General features: G+C 40.0%; 1 protein-coding gene across 1 annotated transcript in view; it reads left to right on the forward strand.

The window, feature by feature from the left end:
• Positions 1 to 508: 508 nt before the first annotated feature.
• The window catches only part of slc4a3 (solute carrier family 4 member 3), a 53,146-nt gene continuing 33,317 nt past the window's right edge, over positions 509 to 20,337 (forward strand). Inside the window, exons 1-5 of the mRNA XM_054615872.1 lie at positions 509 to 590; positions 10,621 to 10,795; positions 13,096 to 13,346; positions 13,468 to 13,655; positions 17,274 to 17,500. Of these exons, the coding sequence (XP_054471847.1) occupies positions 537 to 590; positions 10,621 to 10,795; positions 13,096 to 13,346; positions 13,468 to 13,655; positions 17,274 to 17,500 (895 nt within the window). The 5' untranslated portion in view covers positions 509 to 536. The remainder of the gene's footprint in view (positions 591 to 10,620; positions 10,796 to 13,095; positions 13,347 to 13,467; positions 13,656 to 17,273; positions 17,501 to 20,337) is intronic.

Raw genomic sequence — 20,337 nt, forward strand, 5'->3', positions numbered from 1 at the left:
ATTTTGCAGGAATTTTACAAATTTGCTCAGACATTTTATGCATTATAACTATTCACTTTCAACATTACTTTTCACTTTGTGTATTTCTCAGCAGTTTGTACATTGTTTGTGCTTGGTTACTGTACATCATTTGCTTAAATATTCCTCATATCTGACTAGTAGCTTTGTCTCTCCTGTCCACTCTCTTGCAGGTTATGCCACCCCAAAGGCTTCCTGGATCCCCAGCCGTGAAAGAGAAGGGCTGATCCCCGTCCTCCCCCAGGTTCCTGCTGCTTTTGCAACCCATCTTTCCCTCCCTTCCTCCCCGGCTTATTCCCCTCTCCCAACAGCACTGACCCAACCAGAATCCCACACCCACACCTGCCACCCCTGTCATCACCTTTAAGACTGTCCGTCCAGACACATCCCTCCCCACAGCAACTCCATACCCAGTCTCTCTCTTTAGTTTTACTGCAGCCACACTAGCCGTCTCTTCTGCAGGCCCCTGCCCCTCGTCAAAGAGCTATTCCTCACCCACTGGCTGCACGCCAGGCCCCATGGCTACAGGAGGTCATGCCCCAGAGATAGATGTGTTGATCAACCTACAACAGGTAAGAATTACTTTTTAGTGTTTCTTTAATCTAACCTTGCCAAAGAAGATATACAACATGGAACATGACTAAAGTAAACACACACCAAACATCTTTAAATAAAAGTGTTAAAGTATTGTATATGTCATTTTGGGTGATGTGCTCACTGTTTCCTTGCTGAGACTTAGATGAGAAGATCTATCCATGCCACTGTTAAGTGTAGATTTAAAGCCAAAATGTGTGTAGCTTAGCTAGCATAACAACTTGAAACAGGGAAAAGAGCTAGCTACGTCCAAAATATATTTTTTTGTATTTTACAAAATGTCAAACAATTCCATGAACAGAAACTCAAGAAGAATAGAATAATATGTTATACTCTAAGCATACAGCTGGCAGTGCTGGTTTGCATTACGAGATGTAGAAGTATGGGGAATGAAGCAGGGTTAATAATTCATTGTGGAAATTGACTGGCACCTTAAAGATTGGAACAATGGATATGCAAATGTAGAATGCTGAGGAGATTTTTGATGGAGTCACACTCAGTGAGAGTAGGATGCCTTTTTAGTCATGAAATTAATTTCCGCAGTGTATTTCATAGCTGCATAATCTCACATTTTCACAACAATCAACTGCCAAATGGCTTGCCTATAGTAGGCCAGAAACACCAAATAATTTTGGGATGTGGTCCTGTTTCCCCAATCAAGTATTTTCCAAGCTGGATCTGGTATTTCTAAAAGAGGCATGTGTCTGTAACTGTTCTCTAACCCTCAGGCCAGTTCTGCCCATTAAAAAAGTTTGTGTATCATGAATGACAAACAAATGACCTGTTTCAGTTATTTCAAATGGTACTTTTGATACTGTTGAAATACTGTAAAAAAGACCGTTTGAACTCAAACAAGGTCTGCCTAATGTTTTATCATTAGTTTGACATTTATTGACAGTAAGAAATTGAGTTTTCCCAGATATTGCTAAACCATCAATTGCAAGTGTCACAGCAAAAATAATCCAGACCAGAACTATGAAGTTCTAGAAAGTTGTTGATGAATGTGTAGCTGGCAAACTACTGCTGGTAAGCTAACCACTAACATGCTAGCCAGCATATTGTGTGTCTACCTTGGGGCTTCTTTTTACCAGTTGGCAAGCCCGGTGGTGTCCAGGAGGCATCCTGATCAGATGCCTGAACGACCTCAGCTGGCTCCTTTTCTAGGCAAAGGAGCTGAGGCTCCTCTCCAAGCTCCTTCCGGATATCTAAGCGACCCATCCTATATCTTAGGATGAGCCCAACCACCATACATAGGACATTTTTTTGGGATGCTTATATCTGCAATCTCATTCTTACAGTCACTTCCAAGAGCTCATTACCATAGGTGAAGATCGGAGTACGGGTGGGCGTAGATTGCCTGGTAAATCAAGAGTTTTTCCCTTCTCGCCACAACGTTTACTTTCCAATCAGACACAACCCATCACTGCTGTCCGGCTGTCCATCTCCTGCTCCATTTTTACTCTTGAACAAGAACCTGAGATAACTGAACTCCGTCGCATGGTGAAATGATTCACTCCCAACCCGGAGTGCACAATTTTCTGGCAGAGAACCATGGCCCTGGACTTGAAGGTACTGACTCGCAATCTGACCAGTTACCACTCGGCTTCGCCCCAGTAAGTGCTGATGGTCACGGTCTGATGGAGCCAACAGAATCACATCATCTGCAAAGACTCTGAGGCCCCCAACCAGGCGGCGCGCTGAGATCCTGTCCTTGAAAATCAAAAACAGAATCGATGACGAGGGACAAACCTGGCGGAGAGGCCATCACCAGTTGGAAATATGTTTGACTTTGTGCCGAGTATATGGACACAGCTCTCTTTGGTCATATAAAGACCAAATGGCTCGTACCAATAAACTCTGTTAGCCCATATTACTGCAGAACCTCACAGAGGACTCCCCAGGGGAATCCCTCTCCAAGTCCACAAAACACATGGGGACTGTATGGGCAAACTCCCATGTCCCCTCCAACATTCCAGCAAGTGTAAAGACCTGGTCCACTGTTCCATGGCCAGGACGGAATCCACATTGCTCTGACTGTACCTATGGTTTATCAATCTTACGGCGCCTCCTTTCCAGCACCTTAGAATAATATTTCTTGGGGAGGCTTAGCAATTCACACAATACCCAAAATAAGTATTTCCCATTTTAAGGTTTTGAATTCTTAATCGAAATTGGTCGGACTGAGCTTTCGATTCCGAACTTCGAAATCATAAAGTATATAACTATAACAATATAACTATCAAAACCTGATAGTTTAACAATGACATAGAGTAAGTGCGTAGCAAAAAAATGATCAAATGGTGAAAATTGAAATTGAAAGTCTAACAAATAGTGGATTGGCAGAATCATGTATCTCGATTTAAATAAGCACTGAATTGCTGCCTGAATTGTTCCCTCCAGTGTCTCACATAGGAATGAGTCACACAAGGGTCCGTGGAAAATGCTCATGCCCTGCAGAATTCTCCCTAGCTATTAGCCGATGTTCTCAGGGAGAAAAAGCTCTGCCAACTATGTGTGATGTGTCATTACGCACAGTGGACACCATGTCATGCCGAGCATAATGTGACACTGGTTTGAAGGAAATAATAGTCTGATTGCCTGGCTACATACTGTTAGTGGACCCTTCATTTTCCTGTCCTCAATTCCTGTCCACTATTTACAGCGCACACACATCAATAGAGAGACAGAACAGCTTCTTTGCAACGTTACCTCTTATAGCTGATCGATGTCACTCTGAACTCTGACCAGCTTTATTTATTTAGTTTTCATAGTGGTTTTGTGTGAGGGTTTGTGTATGTGGAGGCCCATATGGGCCAGCTGAATGTGGGTTGCCACAGAAACATCAACAGCTGCTGCCAGCATACGTCAGCTGCAGTTTTTGAAGAGATCCTCTTATGGGTTCTGGTGGCTTTGGTCATCACATGTGTGTCTTAAGATAAAGATGTGCTTCAATTGAAACCATAGGTGTTGGATTTTGACTGTTAGCTACAACAAGTAGCAATGCTTTAAGCTCCATTGGCCACCGTAGTAAAGTCCCATTTAAGCTTATGCAGTCCATATATTATATTCTATTTATTTGTTTTGTTCATCTTATTTTTACTTTTATCAGGTGTGGGTTTTATGTGCATTTTATGTAAAAAACATTATTATGATTATTATTATTAGTAGTAGTATTGTTATGAGTATTAACAACAACAACAACAACAAAAACAATAATAATAATAATAATAATAATAATAATAATAATAATAATAATAATACTGTTATCATTATTATTATTATAAAAGGGTAAAGATTACAAAAACTCTGCTTTGCTGAATCTGGCCTCTCTGTGTTACTACTGTTTGAAGGCAGATTAAAAGTGCAAAGGAGGTAACATAAATATTTGTGATAGATAGATGTTTTTGTGCATGATTGGACCATATTTAAGGCAACCTTGCAAACAATCCCATTCAGTGAGGCAAACATTTGAAAAAGAATGTCTCATAAACATCAGCTGTGCAGTGAAAAGGAAAGCAAAACACTGATGCTGATATTTATGTTAGTTGTGATTTGTTTGTCTGGGAAGAGTGAAGGGATGATGGGAGTGGGAAGCAGTTTTAAACACTGCCAAATAAAAACGAGCAGGAAGCAACATGAAGCGGTGTAATCTGCAGAGGCAAACAAACTGATTGCCAATTCTCATCTGCCTGAATTTTTAAAGTCACATTTTAAACCGAGTTCCTAGCACTATATGAGCCTCTTCGCCTGGATTTTAAAATTGACAATGGCTGCGTGAAGAACAGCAAATATACAGTGACATACAATCAAAAAGTGCAACATACAAGAGCCTAGAGGCATTATGTTGTTCAGCATAAAGATAGAGACAACTCCCTTTCATTTGATTAAATTAAGTAGATCCACATCCAGCAGACACAGAGTATCATTTTAAGTTGTGTCTCTAGCTACCTGATGAATGCAAGACATTCATTCTCCTTTTAGTTTAGGTCTCCAATAACTCCTGTGGGCACTTAATGCTAAAGGCTGCTGTTTGCTGCAGAGCAGGTATTGTACAGAGCTTTTTGAGAGTAAACCTAAGCACTGAATTTGCAGGCTGTGAAACCAAACAGCTGAAAGTACCTGTTAACCTTTGTAGAGCTGAAACTGCTCAATGTAGTGTTAATAATTGATGTGTTAGTCACTACGAGGGACTCATTTCAAATTACACGGTTACTTGAGCTATTCATATTATAAAACTTTTGATTGGAGCCACTTGTACGTTTTCAAAACCACTAGGCCCACACTCTGACAACGTTGTACACATATTGTTTCCAGAGTTATTGTAGGACCAAGCTGGGCAAAATATGCTGCGCCTTCTACCCGGAACAATGCATAGAAGAACATGACATTTTTACTCCTTGTGAAATTTAAAGGATTGTGTGGTCGATGCTTTCATTTTTTGAAAAAAACATGTTGGTTTTAACTGCCTTCTTGGCTTGAAAAGGAGCTTCCACCTGGGGAAATAAAGGGAGAATATTTTTGATATTTACAAAAAAATCCCTCTAAATCCCTGTAGTCTCTGACCCACTAGAAGTGTGTGGTGGTGTCTGTATATCTGAGTCCCTGCCCTCTGCTTGCATTTTCCTATTTTGCTGTGTTTGGACGTTTCTGGGCATAAAAAAAAACGTAGCAACATGAAGCTATGGAAATGGCGGACACAGTGTTGGGAAAAAAAGCAAATATCGTGAGGAAAAACACTGTGCAAACAAAGCTTGTTCCAAAATAATTTTGGGTTGACTCTCACCAGCCGGCGAGCACCGTAACCCTCACAGCGGTGAGGGGGCTTGCATTTCTGGATCGTTTATCGATCCCAGATGTGCAGTATCCAACACCCTTTTTATACAATGCCTATTGTTTTTTCTTTGTGGCTGCACCTTATGTAAATACTCTAGATTTTTTGCACAGTATTTATATATAAAATATCAAAAGTTTTCAGCATAAATATATTACTTTTAGGAAATTGCTCAGCATGTATTTTTAATGAAACCCTTATGGGTTCGGCAGAGTGGAAGACAGTTATTACATTGGTCAGATGGTCAGCAGGTTTATGGACAACTTTATCTAACATAAAAATGTGAAATGACCATGTCCTCATAGCAGCGCAATACAATTTAACCATTTAAAGGTTAATTTAATTTAAAGGTAAGGGCAACAAAAAACTAATGTTAGCTTCAGGCACCAAAAGCACTTAGCTAAGTCTGGAAAAACATCATGGTCGGTATAAAATAAGTACATAAACAAAGTATTATTACTTAACATGTCAAGAAGGTAATTTCACAATAACTCAACAGCAAAGTCCTGTGTTTGTTTGACCAATCCACCAAAACTCCTCCCCTCCATACGTTATCTCTCACACTGCTTACACTGCCTCACTAGCTCTGGGTGTTGCATACTCACCTGTATGCGTTTAATTGGACATAAACAACCCAAATATGCCCTCACCCCAGCAGGTTTCCCTGATCACTACTGTGGAGGCATTTGATTTTGACAAAACAAGGCAAACACCCTCCTCCACATTAGTCAGCAGCTGATTAATATTTTAATGCAGCTCTCTGGCTCAGCATTCCATAAAATATGAAATATTAATGCTGCAGGAGAAGCTGGGCAGTTGGCTCATGAGAAAAGGTTAGACAGCATGTTTTATCTGAACAGTGATCACACTTTTTGAATTGCAGGCTCTCCTTCTCATAATTGATTAGAAGTGGCCAAACCAGCCACAGAGTTGTTGAGTTTTTATCAAAAGTTGTGTTCGATGTCGATGGCAACCCACAGTGTTAATACTCCTAAAGATGAGAGCTCTTATACAGCATTCATTATAACAATATTAGGAGATTTCCATCTCCATGTTGGCAACACAGCTGACGGATAATTGAATATATTATTCCTTTGTGCTCCAGTGAGTTTATAATACACGTCAAAGGATACACTCTGTTGACTGCTGATATTGTTTTGGTTTTATTTTCTGTAATTAATGTCTGATCATTTGGATTATAAAATTTCAGAAATAACCCAAGGTGATTCCATCCAATCCCTCGTTGTGTCTGACCAATAGTCAAAGACCCAAAGATAAAGAAAACTAAAAACAAGTATTCATATTTGAGAAGTTGAAACTATTTCTGCTCGGAAAATGTTATAAAAATAAAATTGTTGCAGGTTAATTTTCTGTTGATGGCACATTGCTTAATCAACTAGTTATAGTGCAACATGAAAAGAGTTAAAAAAAATCTGACTGCAGTCAATATTCCTGTGTTTACTACAACTATTGTACATTAATATTTGAATTGCATGAATATCCCAAGGCTCTATGTTGAACTTAAAGTGGGTCTCTAGTGCTATGCATTAGTGAAACTGCTCAATGCCAATTTCTTATTCAGCAGGTTTAGCATTGGAATATACAATGCTGGTACAAAAAACTGTATTTACAAAAGAGAGAAAAAAAACCCCACAGGGTTGTTTTAAAAACACAATCAAATAATAATAAAAAAAATCCATGTCTTGGTTTCTCCTGTTTTGTTCAGTTATCTCTTGTTACATGCCATACATTTTTTTTGAGTATTTCTTTAGCAAAATCCCTCTTTTGCCTCTTGTTGAACATAGAGGTATTATCTTGACCTTGTGGGCATGCACATACTGTACATTATGCAATCGAATGTCATTTGCAGCAACTAGTTCAGCAACCCTTCCCATGAAAAACAACACTAGACTGTCAGCTGGTGGGTAGTAAGCAGAGTCAAATAAAAATCAGCCTCCTGAACTAACAACGCAAATGAGGGAGGTGTGAGTGGGGGCCATCTAAAACTCGACTGAATTAGACTGAATTTACTAATGCACAACCACTTTTGAGAGGCCCAATGACGTTTAAATTAAAATTGAAATCTCTATTATAACAATCAGACTCTTGTTACATTACAGAAGTAAGGGACACTTCAACTCCCTTCTCACTTTGGCTTCAAGTTGCTTTTGGTGAGACTGTATTGTTCAGAATTTTTATCTCGCATCATCATTTCTCACCAGACATAATGACTGGTCCATCTGTATGTATGTCTGTATGGATGAAAGTAGTGTTTTGGTGTATCCAAACCGTGGAATTACAAGAGCCTGTTCTAAAATCTCTGACTGCTATTGTGTCCAACTTGAAATCACTGCACTTCATTGTCTGCCTCCACCACCTGGGCATGGGTTGCCCTCCTCCTGTGGCCCTCCACCTCCAACTGACTTCAAAGATGACATGAAAGAGTTTGGAAATCATTTGCGCCGACAGAGCTTGAGCAAAAGCAAAAGCAGGTTTAGAGGAAAATCCCTTTACTGTAGTATCTGCCACAGCTGAGGGTATTATTCCCCCATGCATAACATTAGGAATATTAAATGCAGAGTCTTACACTAATACAGTTCTTACCAGAGCAAGGTAAGAAGAGGAGGATGTTAGAGAGGTTGTAATTAAACCAAAATGGCTTCGCAGGAATGTAGAGCACCAAAAGTAATGAGCAAAACTGAGCCGGCCGTCCAGGGAAAAACAAGGCGTTTACTGCTCACTGAATTTAAAATACCCCCTTTTATATTTTGTCTGGCTTCATCTGCCTTGGCCTTGTGTAGCAAGGTAGCTCAGATCATTAAACATATCCCTTCCCTTCATCCCACTGGTAATTAGGGAGTAATGGAGCCCTGGCTCGGAGAAATCGGAGACCACAGAGCAGTAGCCAGAGTGCTTACCGCCCTTGCCAGCACCAATCTGAGGCTGAGGAAGCAGCCTGTCCCAAAGAGTTGACCTATCAGAGGCACCACATGGCTCTGGCAGGACACTCCCTTCAGCCTCCACTGTCTCCAGGGGCTGTCTAGTGCATTAGTTCTTTGCTGCTTAGCACTATGTTGTATTGATTTGATGTCCTCACATGCAGTGGAGGGTGTACAGACACTATGTGCTTGTTGTGCTGTAACATAATCTTAGTACACTACTTTTAGCTTACTCCTATGAGAAATACAATAAAAAAGGGATTTTCTTTTTTTTTTTTTACTTTACCCAATCTAAATTGCTTACACACAATGTGTCGAGACAGTTTTCAACAGTATATACACACTGTAGAATTGGTAATGGAAGTCTCCCCCATTTATTTGTTCCAGGTTCATCCTGATGGGAATTCCTCTAAAGCACTCCCTTAAAGGGATACTTCGCCCATTAAATGACCATTTGGATGTCAATTCCTAACCCCATGTTACCTTCAATTCTTCAGGGAAAATGGAGAATCCAAACACATGCAAACTCGCCACAATCTTACTATTTAAAACACTTCCTCCACTATTGTCTCATGCACAGACTTGCAGAAAGCATGATACAGTAGTGGAGGAAATGTTTGAGATATTAAGATTTGTTTGTGAAGAAGCTAAAATACGATTAGATAAACTTGGAATATACTTCATGAGTTGTGTTAGAGTTTATAGACGGATATGTTTAGTTTAGTTTTGCTTTTGTTAAACATGGCCTTAATATTCTTCTATTCATAAAGACTAATCTGTGCTTTTACGATTCTCGGTTCGCCATGAATGCATGCATGAAAAACTACCATTCTTCAATTTAAAGACGATGTGTGCAATTGATATACAGTGGGTACGGAAAGTATTCAGACCCCTTTAAATATTTCACTCTTTGTTTCATTGTACATTTTTCGCATTAATGTACACTCAGCAACCCATCTTGACAGAAAAAAACAGAAATGTAGAAATTTTTGGAAATTTATTAAAAAAGAAAAACTGAAATATCACATGGTCATAAGTATTCAGACCCTTTGCTGTGACACTCATATTTAACTCACATGCTGTCCATTTCTTCTGATCCTCCTTGAGATGGTTCTACGCCTTCATTGGAGTCCAGCTGTGTTTAATTAAACTGATTGGACTTGATTAGGAAAGGCACACACCTGTCTATATAAGACCTTACAGCTCACAGTGCATGTCAGAACAAATGAGAATCATGAGGTCGAAGGAACTGCCCAAGGAGCTCAGAGACAGAATTGTGGCAAGGCACAGATCTGGCCAAGGTTACAAAAGAATTTCTGCAGCACTCAAGGTTCCTAAGAGCACAGTGGCCTCCATAATCCTTAAATGGAAGAAGTATGGGATGACCAGAACTCTTCTTAGGCCTGGCCGTCCAGCCAAACTGAGCAATCGTGGGAGAAGAGCCTTGGTGAGAGAGGTAAAGAAGAACCCAAATATCACTGTGGCTGAGCTCCAGAGATGCAGTAGGGAGATGGGAGAAAGTTCCACAAAGTCAACTATCACTGCAGCCCTCCACCAGTCGGGGCTTTGTGGCCCGACGGAAGCCTCTCCTCAGTGCAAGACATATGAAAGCCCGCATAGAGTTTGCCAAAAAACACATGGAGGACTCCCAAACTATGAGAAATAAGATTCTCTGGTCTGATGAGACCAAGATTGACCCAATTGAGCATCTCTGGAGAGACCTGAAAATGGCTGTCCACCAACGTTCACCATCCAACCTGACAGAACTGGAGAGGATCCCCAAATCCAGGTGTAAGACACTTGTTGCATCATTCCCAAGAAGACTCATGGCTGTACTAGCTCAAAAGGGTGCTTCTACTCAATACTGAGCAAAGGGTCTGAATACTTATGACCATGTGATATTTCAGTTTTTCTTTTTTAATAAATTTGCAAAAATTTCTACATTTCTGTTTTTTTCTGTCAAGATGGGTAGCTGAGTGTACATTAATGCGAAAAAAAATGAACTTTTTCGATTTTAGCAAATGGCTGCAATGAAACAAAGGGTGAAAAATTTAAAGGGGTCTGAATACTTTCCGTACCCACTGTACAAATGGTCATTTTGTGGGTGAAGTATTCCTTTAATTAACCTCACCTTAACCTCTAGGAATTCTTCCCTTGTAGAGCCCTCTTCTTGTTGACTCTTTCTACTTGTTCCTTTTCAAGTAGAAAAGTTTTCATGTTCTCTTCATCGTTCTCCAGGTGAAGGTGGAGGAGGACTATGAGGAAGGATCAGCGGAGGAACTGGAAGGAGAAGAAGAGGAGGAAAACTGGGAGAAAGCACTGTCTGTGGAGCGCTTTGGAGACATTATCAGTGATTCTGCTTCCAGCAGCGGAGACAGGATGGGCCGGCACTACACTGAGAAAGACTTTGAATGTAAGCAAAGCTACAGCTTGCAAGTACTATATACAGTATACATTATATATACAAGTACACAATAACGGACAAACTGTTTTATAATCCAATAAAGAGTATTGATCTAAATGATAATTAGAAAGCAAACTGGAGAGTAAAATGGAATTCCTGTAGTTTTGATTAAATTGTTTATTTCATTTGACATTAAGATTTTTATAATTATATCATATCTCTGTCTTTACATGCTCCTTATATTTTAAGTTGTTTCTATGTACATTTTAGAGGACTAAAATCCAACACTTTGGTGATCCCATGAATTTTTTATTAGCACCATCATGAGGCAGACATTCTTTTTTAACTGAAATATCTGGTCAACTTATCCTCATTTTTTCCTCTGGCATCTTCAGAAGGTCAAAGTTTCCACTTATCAGATCAAATACCACTACATTTACTAAATGGACGGCAATTACATTTTCTAAGGATATTTAGGCTCTCCGGAGGGTGATTCCTATTGACTTTGGCAACCCCTGACTTTTCCTCCTCAATAGTCACCAGGTTGACATTTTATATTTTTAGCGAAGTGTCTCCTGAATTGCCATGAAATGTGATACAGACATTCATGTTCCCCTCAGGAAGAATTGTAAGAATTTTAGAGATACATTTTTCATCAAGCACCATCTTCAGGTCAGTGTGTTATGTTGATCAATGCTTAGATTTTTTACCAAATTCATCCAACTATTCAAATACTGACATTCCCATCACCCTAAGCTCTACTCATAAACTGTATATAAGAAATGGAAGTAGTTACTTTGACATCACCCATTGGTTTCTGGACTGCAATTTTGAAGCCTTTGAGTTCAGCAATTTAGCCGTCGCCATTTTGGTTTTTGGCCATTGCCATCTTGGCTTTTTGCAACCGGAGGTGACACAACAGGGTGGAGCAAAACCAAACTCTAAATAAGGCAGCCAACATTTTAGTTTCATGAACTGAAAACACAGTGTGAAATGGTTAAAGCTGTAATAAAATATGAATAACTCAAAGCCAGGCAACGATGCAGTAGCCACTTGTCAATCACAATGTAGCCACACTCTAAAGCATACCCTGCTTTATGGTCAATTTTTCTATAAATGGAACCATAATGTTCTAAATAAACATCATGCTGTATTGAAAAAGACTTGAAACCAGCAATTGAGACCATAAACTTATGTTTACAAACTGAGGTTATAAATAAGGTTAGAAGTAGGGTCTTTTTCTCATAGGGGCAACCAGAGAAGTTGCCCCTAGCTGGACATTAGAATGAATACAAGTTTAAAGCACATCTGCCTTGGATTCAATTTCCAGCCCCGGAGATTGCCGCCTGGTTCTACTTTGTGTTTTGGGCTAAATAGCAAATGTTAGCATGCTCCTTAAATGCCAAGATACCATAATTAACATGGTAAATATTATTCCTGTCAAACACCAGCATGCTTGCATGTTGACTTTAGCATTTAGCGTGATTACGCCTAAGTATAGCCTCACAGAGCTACTAGCATTAAGAATATAAATCTTAGTCCGCTTAAATATAAATGTGTTTATGCCTGTATGAATACCCATGTATATATCTGATCCTGACCTTGTCTATCAAAGTTTGGCTTGTGCTAATACTTAGAGATCAGAATTAGAACAGGGCAACGGATTATGTGTATGTAATCAGTGGATTATTATGGGACAGATTAGCTGATACCACATGCTCTGGCAGGAGATAATAGTGGCTAAGATTAGATAGAGCTGCTTTCTTTTGATGTGTATTAAACATTGCATATCTCCATTATTACATGTTCATTAAAAACTAAAGCTTTTATTTGTGTTCTGTCTTTCAAGAGCTGAGTAGGGAATTAGGGGGAGAGAGAGCATCTCCTCTAAGAATAGCATTGTGTTATTTCTTTGCATGTTTTACCTAGTATGTGGTTCTGTAATAACAACAAATGGTGATTGGTGATGTGTTTTCTTACTGTTAGTCTTGTTCGGCATGTGTATAGTGACGCCAATGCCTTTGTGTTATAGCTCAGCTTGCATAAATTAAAAAAATTGTGGCCCCGTGTTTTGGGAAAAATCCTTAATAGGCCCAGAGCATTGTGTGACATGCTGAAAAATATGAAGTAACTCAGAATAATAACCTGAGGATGCTGCTGTCATCATGAGGAGAGATCCTTACTTGCCATTTGCAGCATCAACTCAGTTTCATATCCAAAGAAACATAGATCAATATCGTGTCAGCTGTTCACGCAAATATCAATTATATACTCCTCACTTCTGATTTTATCCTTAATGTGTAACACAGATCACAGACACACTTTTCACCATACGCACCACCCCTTATCCACCCACCTGCCCCTGCCCCAGCGTCTACGGAAGAGGGTGCACAGCACTGACAGAAGGCGCAAAAAGAAACGGAAGAAAAAAAAGACCTCTCTTCCCCCTTCAGACGTTACACCCACCATCCACGAGGTAGACGAGGAAGAGGCCGGGTCTGAGACTGACGGACAGGGAGTGGCTGCCACGCCCACGGAGCTACCAGATACCCAACCACAGGTAAAATAGGACTGAGGAACCGTGGGGCCTCTAGTGTAAAGGTGGCAAGATACATTCATACAATTGACGCCGGCTCGTTAGCACATTCCTCCCCTTTCACTAATCTTCATCTTCCTCTCAGTTTAGTTTGGGGAGCCAAGAGGACTTGGAGGAACCCCTTTCGCTCACTGCCTACCACACGGAAAACGAAGAGCATCCATTGTCGAGGGAAGCGTCGCACATTCTGATAAAGGAGGAGGCTCATAATGGGGGAATTTCAGTTCTTGGAGAGAATGAGGATGTGCATGGAGAGGAAACGACTAGCCACAGGTAGGCTATTAGAACATCTCAGGTTGTTCTGTTTGTGCAGAAGACTGCTGGACTCATGGGTTTATAATCAGAGTAGTGGTACATCATCTGTAGTAGCTACATGTAAATGGTAAATGGTAAATGGACTTCTGCTTGCATAGAGCCTTTCAAGTCTTCGGACCACTCAAAGCACTTTTACACTACATGTCATTCAACCATTCATACCCATTCATACACTGATGGCAGGGGCTACCATGCAAGGTGCCACCTGCACATCAGGACTATGTAATCACATGAACATGGACTAGAGGAGCCGGAGATAGAACCGCCGATCTTCTGATTGAGGGACGGCCTGCTCTACCTTCCGAGCCAGGGTCAGTACATGTACAGTGGGGCAAAAAAGTATTTAGTCAGCCACCAATTGTGCAAGTTCTCCCACTTAAAAAGATGAGAGACGCCTGTAATTTTCATCATAGGTACACTTCAACTATGAGAGACAGAATGGGGGGAAAGAATGCAGGAAATCACATTGTAGGATTTTTAATGAATTAATTGGTAAATTCCTCGGTAAAATAAGTATTTGGTCACCTACAAACAAGCAAGATTTCTGGCTCTCACAGACCTGTAACTTCTTCTTTAAGAGGCTCCTCTGTCCTCCACTCGTTACCTGTATTAATGGCACCTGTTTGAACTTGTTATCAGTATAAAAGACACCTGTCCACAACCTCAAACAGTCACACTCCAAACTCCACTATGGCCAAGACCAAAGAGCTGTCAAAGGACACCAGAAACAAAATTGTAGACCTGCACCAGGCTGGGAAGACTGAATCTGCAATAGGTAAGCAGCTTGGTGTGAAGAAATCAACTGTGGGAGCAATTATTAGAAAATGGAAGACATACAAGACCACTGATAATCTCCCTCGATCTGGGGCTCCACGCAAGATCTCACCCCGTGGGGCCAAAATGATCACAAGAACGGTGAACAAAAATCCCAGAACCACACGGGGGACCTAGTGAATGACCTGCAGAGAGCTGGGGCCAAAGTAACAAAGGCTACCATCAGTAACACACTACGCCGCCAGGGACTCAAATCCTGCAGTGCCAGACGTGTCCCCCTGCTTAAGCCAGTACATGTCCAGGCCCGTCTGAAGTTTGCTAGAGAGCATTTGGATGATCCAGAAGAGGATTGGGAGAATGTCATATGGTCAGATGAAACCAAAATAGAACTTTTTGGTAAAAACTCAACTCGTCGTGTTTGGAGGAGAAAGAATGCCGAGTTGCATCCAAAGAACACCATACCTACTGTGAAGCATGGGGGTGGAAACATCATGCTTTGGGGCTGTTTTTCTGCAAGGGGACCAGGACGACTGATCCGTGTAAAGGAAAGAATGAATGGGGCCATGTATCGTGAGATTTTGAGTGAAAACCTCCTTCCATCAGCAAGGGCATTGAAGATGAAACGTGGCTGGGTCTTTCAGCATGACAATGATCCCAAACACACCGCCCGGGCAACGAAGGAGTGGCTTCGTAAGAAGCATTTCAAGGTCCTGGAGTGGCCTAGCCAGTCTCCAGATCTCAACCCCATAGAAAATCTGTGGAGGGAGTTGAAAGTCCGTGTTGCCCAGCGACAGCCCCAAAACATCACTGCTCTAGAGGAGATCTGCATGGAGGAATGGGCCAAAATACCAGCAACAGTGTGTGAAAAGCTTGTGAAGACTTACAGAAAACGTTTGACCTCTGTCATTGCCAACAAAGGGTATATAACAAAGTATTAAGATGAACTTTTGTTATTGACCAAATACTTATTTTCCACCATAATTTGCAAATATATTCTTTAAAAATCAGACAATGTGATTTTCAGGAATTTTTTTTCTCATTTTGTCTCTCATATGATGTAAATTACAGGGCCTCTCTCATCTTTTTAAGTGGGAGAACTTGCACAATTGGTGGCTGACTAAATACTTTTTTGCCCCACTGTAGGTACCGTATCACTGATTCTGTTAAAAGAGATGACCTGGTAAATGCTTTAATATTATATAATCAATATTTTCATGTAAACAATTTTAATACTTTTACTTGAATTATGAAAGGTGTCGCTTGTAGTGACAAACCCACAGAGAACTAGAAGGACGATTGGAAAGGGCAGATATCTGCCAAGGCCAAATGGCTTATCTCCCAATATTGAAACGAAAATGAAATTGTAAAGCTTCTTCTACTGAGTCTTCCTCTGATTAGCATCATTCAGCTTATTTGTTTTCCCGGTAGCACATTTAATGTCTTATAAACCTTGTCTTCAGCAGCAGGACTTATTTTCAGCCAAAAATAACTGCAGAATGTAATATTTACTCTTCTTTTACATCTGTTGTGGGCACCACAAAGTCCTTATATCAGTCAAATATCTGTCTTTTTAGCAGCTAAATGTTCACCAGCTAGTTGCTATCCTTGTCAGTCTGCTGTTTCTTGCTGGTGAGGTAGCGTATAGTGGAATTATAAAGGCTTTTTTGCTGTAAACAGCTGCTTGCTGTGGCTGGAAACAAGGTTCCATTAGAGCAATGAGAATTAAATGAACCTGTGGGACATAAAACTAAAACAATCAGTTTGAAGATGGTAAAGCGCTCAAGTGTGGCTGAGGGGAACAGCAGTACTGGGTTTATATGAATACGTATTTTGACATTACACTGCATTATGGTCTTTTTTACTGGGGAGTGTGTACTGTTAATGTAGGAGGAAACATACATTACACAGAAGTACAGTATGTTGCTATGGTTACCTGCAGTTTACAAAGCCTCGTAGACTGGTACTTTTGACTAATTAAACTCAGAAGAACAATGTTTGTGGTGCACTGTTCTCCAAATTGAACACCCATCTGCCAGCTAGACAAAAAATGATATAATGTCTGCCACGGCATAAGAGAGGATTCCAAAGCTTTATTCAAGATAATTTAGTTATTAGTCTAAGGTTTATTTTTGCATCTATTAATCCCTTTTAAAATAGCAGGTGCAGCAATGGGTACAAGTGGCTCAACAGAATAGAGCAGACAAGAGCACAGAGTTCTTTCTGCTCTTAGTTTATGCATAGGCTCAGATATATGCATGTGACCTTTACATTAGCAGTGTAAATGTTTCATTATAAGTCATACATTCGGTTCTTAAGGCTTGTGGTTCAGTAATGACTCAAGTTGAGTCCTGGTTATTGGAAGACCATCCGGCCAACACACATGCATAACATTGGAATTCATTTTATTTTCTTTAATTATAAAATAATCTATGGATTTTGTTGCTGGGAGGTCAGGGGCCCCATGGAGATTCAGGTATTTGTCTCTGCTAATGCCTGGTTGGATAATACCGCAGTAATCCCACCATGCCTGTGCCATGCGAGATTTTGTTGCTGCGTTTGAGCGAATACAGCTGAGGATGACTCAGAGGTTTGGTGAGGAGATCCAGTCCTACTACTGTGTTATGAAGCCCCCTTCTGGTGAAGAGACAGCAATGCAACCAAGGGGCACAACACAGAGTTTAGAGTAAATCCTAACATCTGAATTCCAACCCTTTGTACAACATAATTTCCTAATGTCCTATGATGTGAAGCCCATTATGGCAGCATTTGATAGTCTTTAATCTACCTTTTGGGTTTTGTCAGTGTTCCCCCAGGATCAGATCCCTCAAGCTCAACTGCGACTCGCGGCTGGTTCCGTAGGAAGCCCGTCCATCATCGTCTGGCAGGTGCCCAGCGGAGCAACTATGACCTGCGGGAGCGGATCTGCATCGGCAGCATGACGGCTCTGGAGACGGCCGTCTACCAGCAGGTTCCCACTGATGAGGCAGAGGCCCAGATGTTGGCCAGCGCCGACCTGGATGACATGAAAAGTGAGGGAGATATAAATGAGGTGGAACCAGGTTACATGTATTCTCTCCTAACCTCCACTCTCCTGTTGCACACTTCAGATTTACACATATAGTTGGATAACTAACCAATACAGCCAAGACAGGGGAGGTGTTTTACTGTAACGGGCTGATATTCTTCAAAAGCTACAATGTAACATGACAGAAAATAAAAGTACCGTTGCCATGGTTGTCGAACCCTGTATAGTTTAAACAGAAATGCAGAAATATTAGATACACCAGTATACAAAAATGTTACCCACTACTCAACCACTACTTTTCACATCTGCTGTCATGTGGCATATTTTGGTCCACAAAGTAATGACAGCTGGGCCTCTTTAGTTGCCAGCTGACTGAAAAGCAACCTTTATATTCTCTCATTGCTGTTGAGAATTAAAGGCTTTGGAGCAGGGGACTAAGAGATGATTTCCTCTGTTGCTAAATGTTCCATCTGAGATGACTCAGTTTCTACTTTTCACCCACGCCACAATAACGTTGTGGGATGATCTTTGTGAGAAGCCTTTTTTTCTGTCGTTGTTGTTATATATCAGCCAGTCACTGTGCTCTACCACTTCTCCATCAGACCTTCATGATAACACCTGCTGTGGTTGCTAGGATATTTATGATATAACTGCCAGGTCCATATAGCAGTTTATGTAGTCATGCATGAAACACATTTCCAGTTTGTTCCATTTCCACATTTTCAGTATGTGTTATAAGGCTGGTGATTCAATTTCCAAAGGCTTACATCCTCTTTGATTTTCTTATGTATTTGTATTGTTATGATTATTAATTTAAGTCTGCAGCTGGTTATCCTGCTTTAATGCTTCACACATCACTATTAAGTATGGGCACCAGCTTCAAATGAGAATACCAAATATTAGTATGATCAAAGATATTGATAGATGCCAGTAGCTTCTGTGTATGTCGGCCTGCAATGAGTGAAAACAGTATTGTTGAATTGGGGTTCTGACTCCCTGTACTCTAGGCAATAAATTAATAAATGACGAAGGAAGAGAGAAACTGAGTTTTTTTAAGATATACAATATATCCGACAAAAAAGACGAAGGAATAATTTGCCAATTTTAAGTTGCATCAACACTCAATGTGATTTCAGACTCTGTGCATGTCCCTTCTCATCACAAAGTAAAGGAAACACATCGTCAGCAACCATTCTACCTGACAAAGAGATGGATACCATTTTCATTGATGCATCCACTGTTGTATTGTGGAAAACAGAACTCTAAACAAACAAACATGTCATCATAGTATCAATTTCAGCAGCAAAATATATTCAGGAATTACATGTTTTGGTCAGATGTTATTTTCTACCTGCATTTTGGTTTTAAGGCTGAATTCATATTTCTTTTATAGTGTTCAGCATCCCTCCTGGCAATGATAAATATATCTGCCAGACCATACAGTGATAGTGCAATAGTAATAGCAATTTGAATGTTCCAATATAAACATTTTAGCTTATTTTGAATGACTTCTCAGTAATTAAATCCTGGGCATATGTATTAAGAAATATCACCCAATAGCACACACACACACTTTTTCTTCTTGTTTATCATTTTCCTTGACGAATTGTTACTCAGCAGCTGCTGCTCTTTGGTCTTTAGCTGCTTTTTTTGTGAGTCTCCAAAAAAGGAAAACAACTAAATACTAACAGCTTTTTCTGATTTAAGAAACCTTAATTATTAATACTGACTTTTCAATTTCGGTGCAAACCGTTTATTATGTGTTCAGTTATTTTGCCCAGTTGAAAAAACAAGATACTTCTACTTACTGTTTATGAATCCATTCATAAAATATTTTACCAATAAAAAGAAAACATGATTACAAAAAATAATCACAAGATATAAAGTTATAGTAACAGACCTCTTGGACCCTACAAGACTACTTACTAGAGCATGTTGATGATGTTTACAGTAACAATATTTTTCCTATAAAAGTAACTAATTTGTATTTCTTTAAATGTCAAATTATCTAAAAATCTTCTTTAAACTTGATTATGATTAAATGTTTAATCTAAAATACCCTTATAGCCTATTTTATGTCAACAATATTTGAGGAGTAAAGTGATTGTGATTATTCCTGCCTCTTTCAAATAATAGCCAGTTCGAAAGCATGTTGCGACATGTATTGACTCTGTTGCTGACCATTGACACAGTTTCTCACTGCGGCCTGTAACTTGGCTCCACTGTGGGCGTCCCACACATTCTGTCTCATGAAACCAACCCACACAGCTCCTGGCCCCAACGCACACGTTTAGAACTAAGCTTCCATCTGAATTACACAAATTACAAAATCTACTCAGGATTTCTGTAAATGATAATTGCATTTACGGTATGATGATAAAGAGAAAACTCCAGATAGAATTTTATTATCGAGTTTCTTTTACGTAGATGTATACTCTCAGTTATCAGATATTGTTGTAACATAAGAGACACCGAATCAAATGCATCAAGACTATGCATTACCATCCATTTTAACGGGAGGCCCACTGCAGTCAAGGAATTGTTAATGGACATTAGTAGCACAATAACAAAAACAACACTTGGCTCATCATCATCTCAATCAGATTCCCACATAATTTGCCATTTCTTGAAGACTTTTTCTTTCCAAAAGGCAGCCCAACGTATTATATACATATATAAAATACATCAGGTGCTCTGGCGGCTGTAAAACCACCTAAATGTTTTTAGTTTTGCTGTATTGACCAGGTACGCAGCAGCTGAGTTTGTTGCAGGTTTAAAACCCTTGATCATATATTTATCCTTCTGTAGTAGAAAATAGAAAATGTACCACGCCTCGCATGT

The sequence above is a fragment of the Anoplopoma fimbria genome, chromosome 16 (genome assembly GCF_027596085.1).
Source record: "Anoplopoma fimbria isolate UVic2021 breed Golden Eagle Sablefish chromosome 16, Afim_UVic_2022, whole genome shotgun sequence".
NCBI lineage: Eukaryota > Metazoa > Chordata > Actinopteri > Perciformes > Anoplopomatidae > Anoplopoma > Anoplopoma fimbria.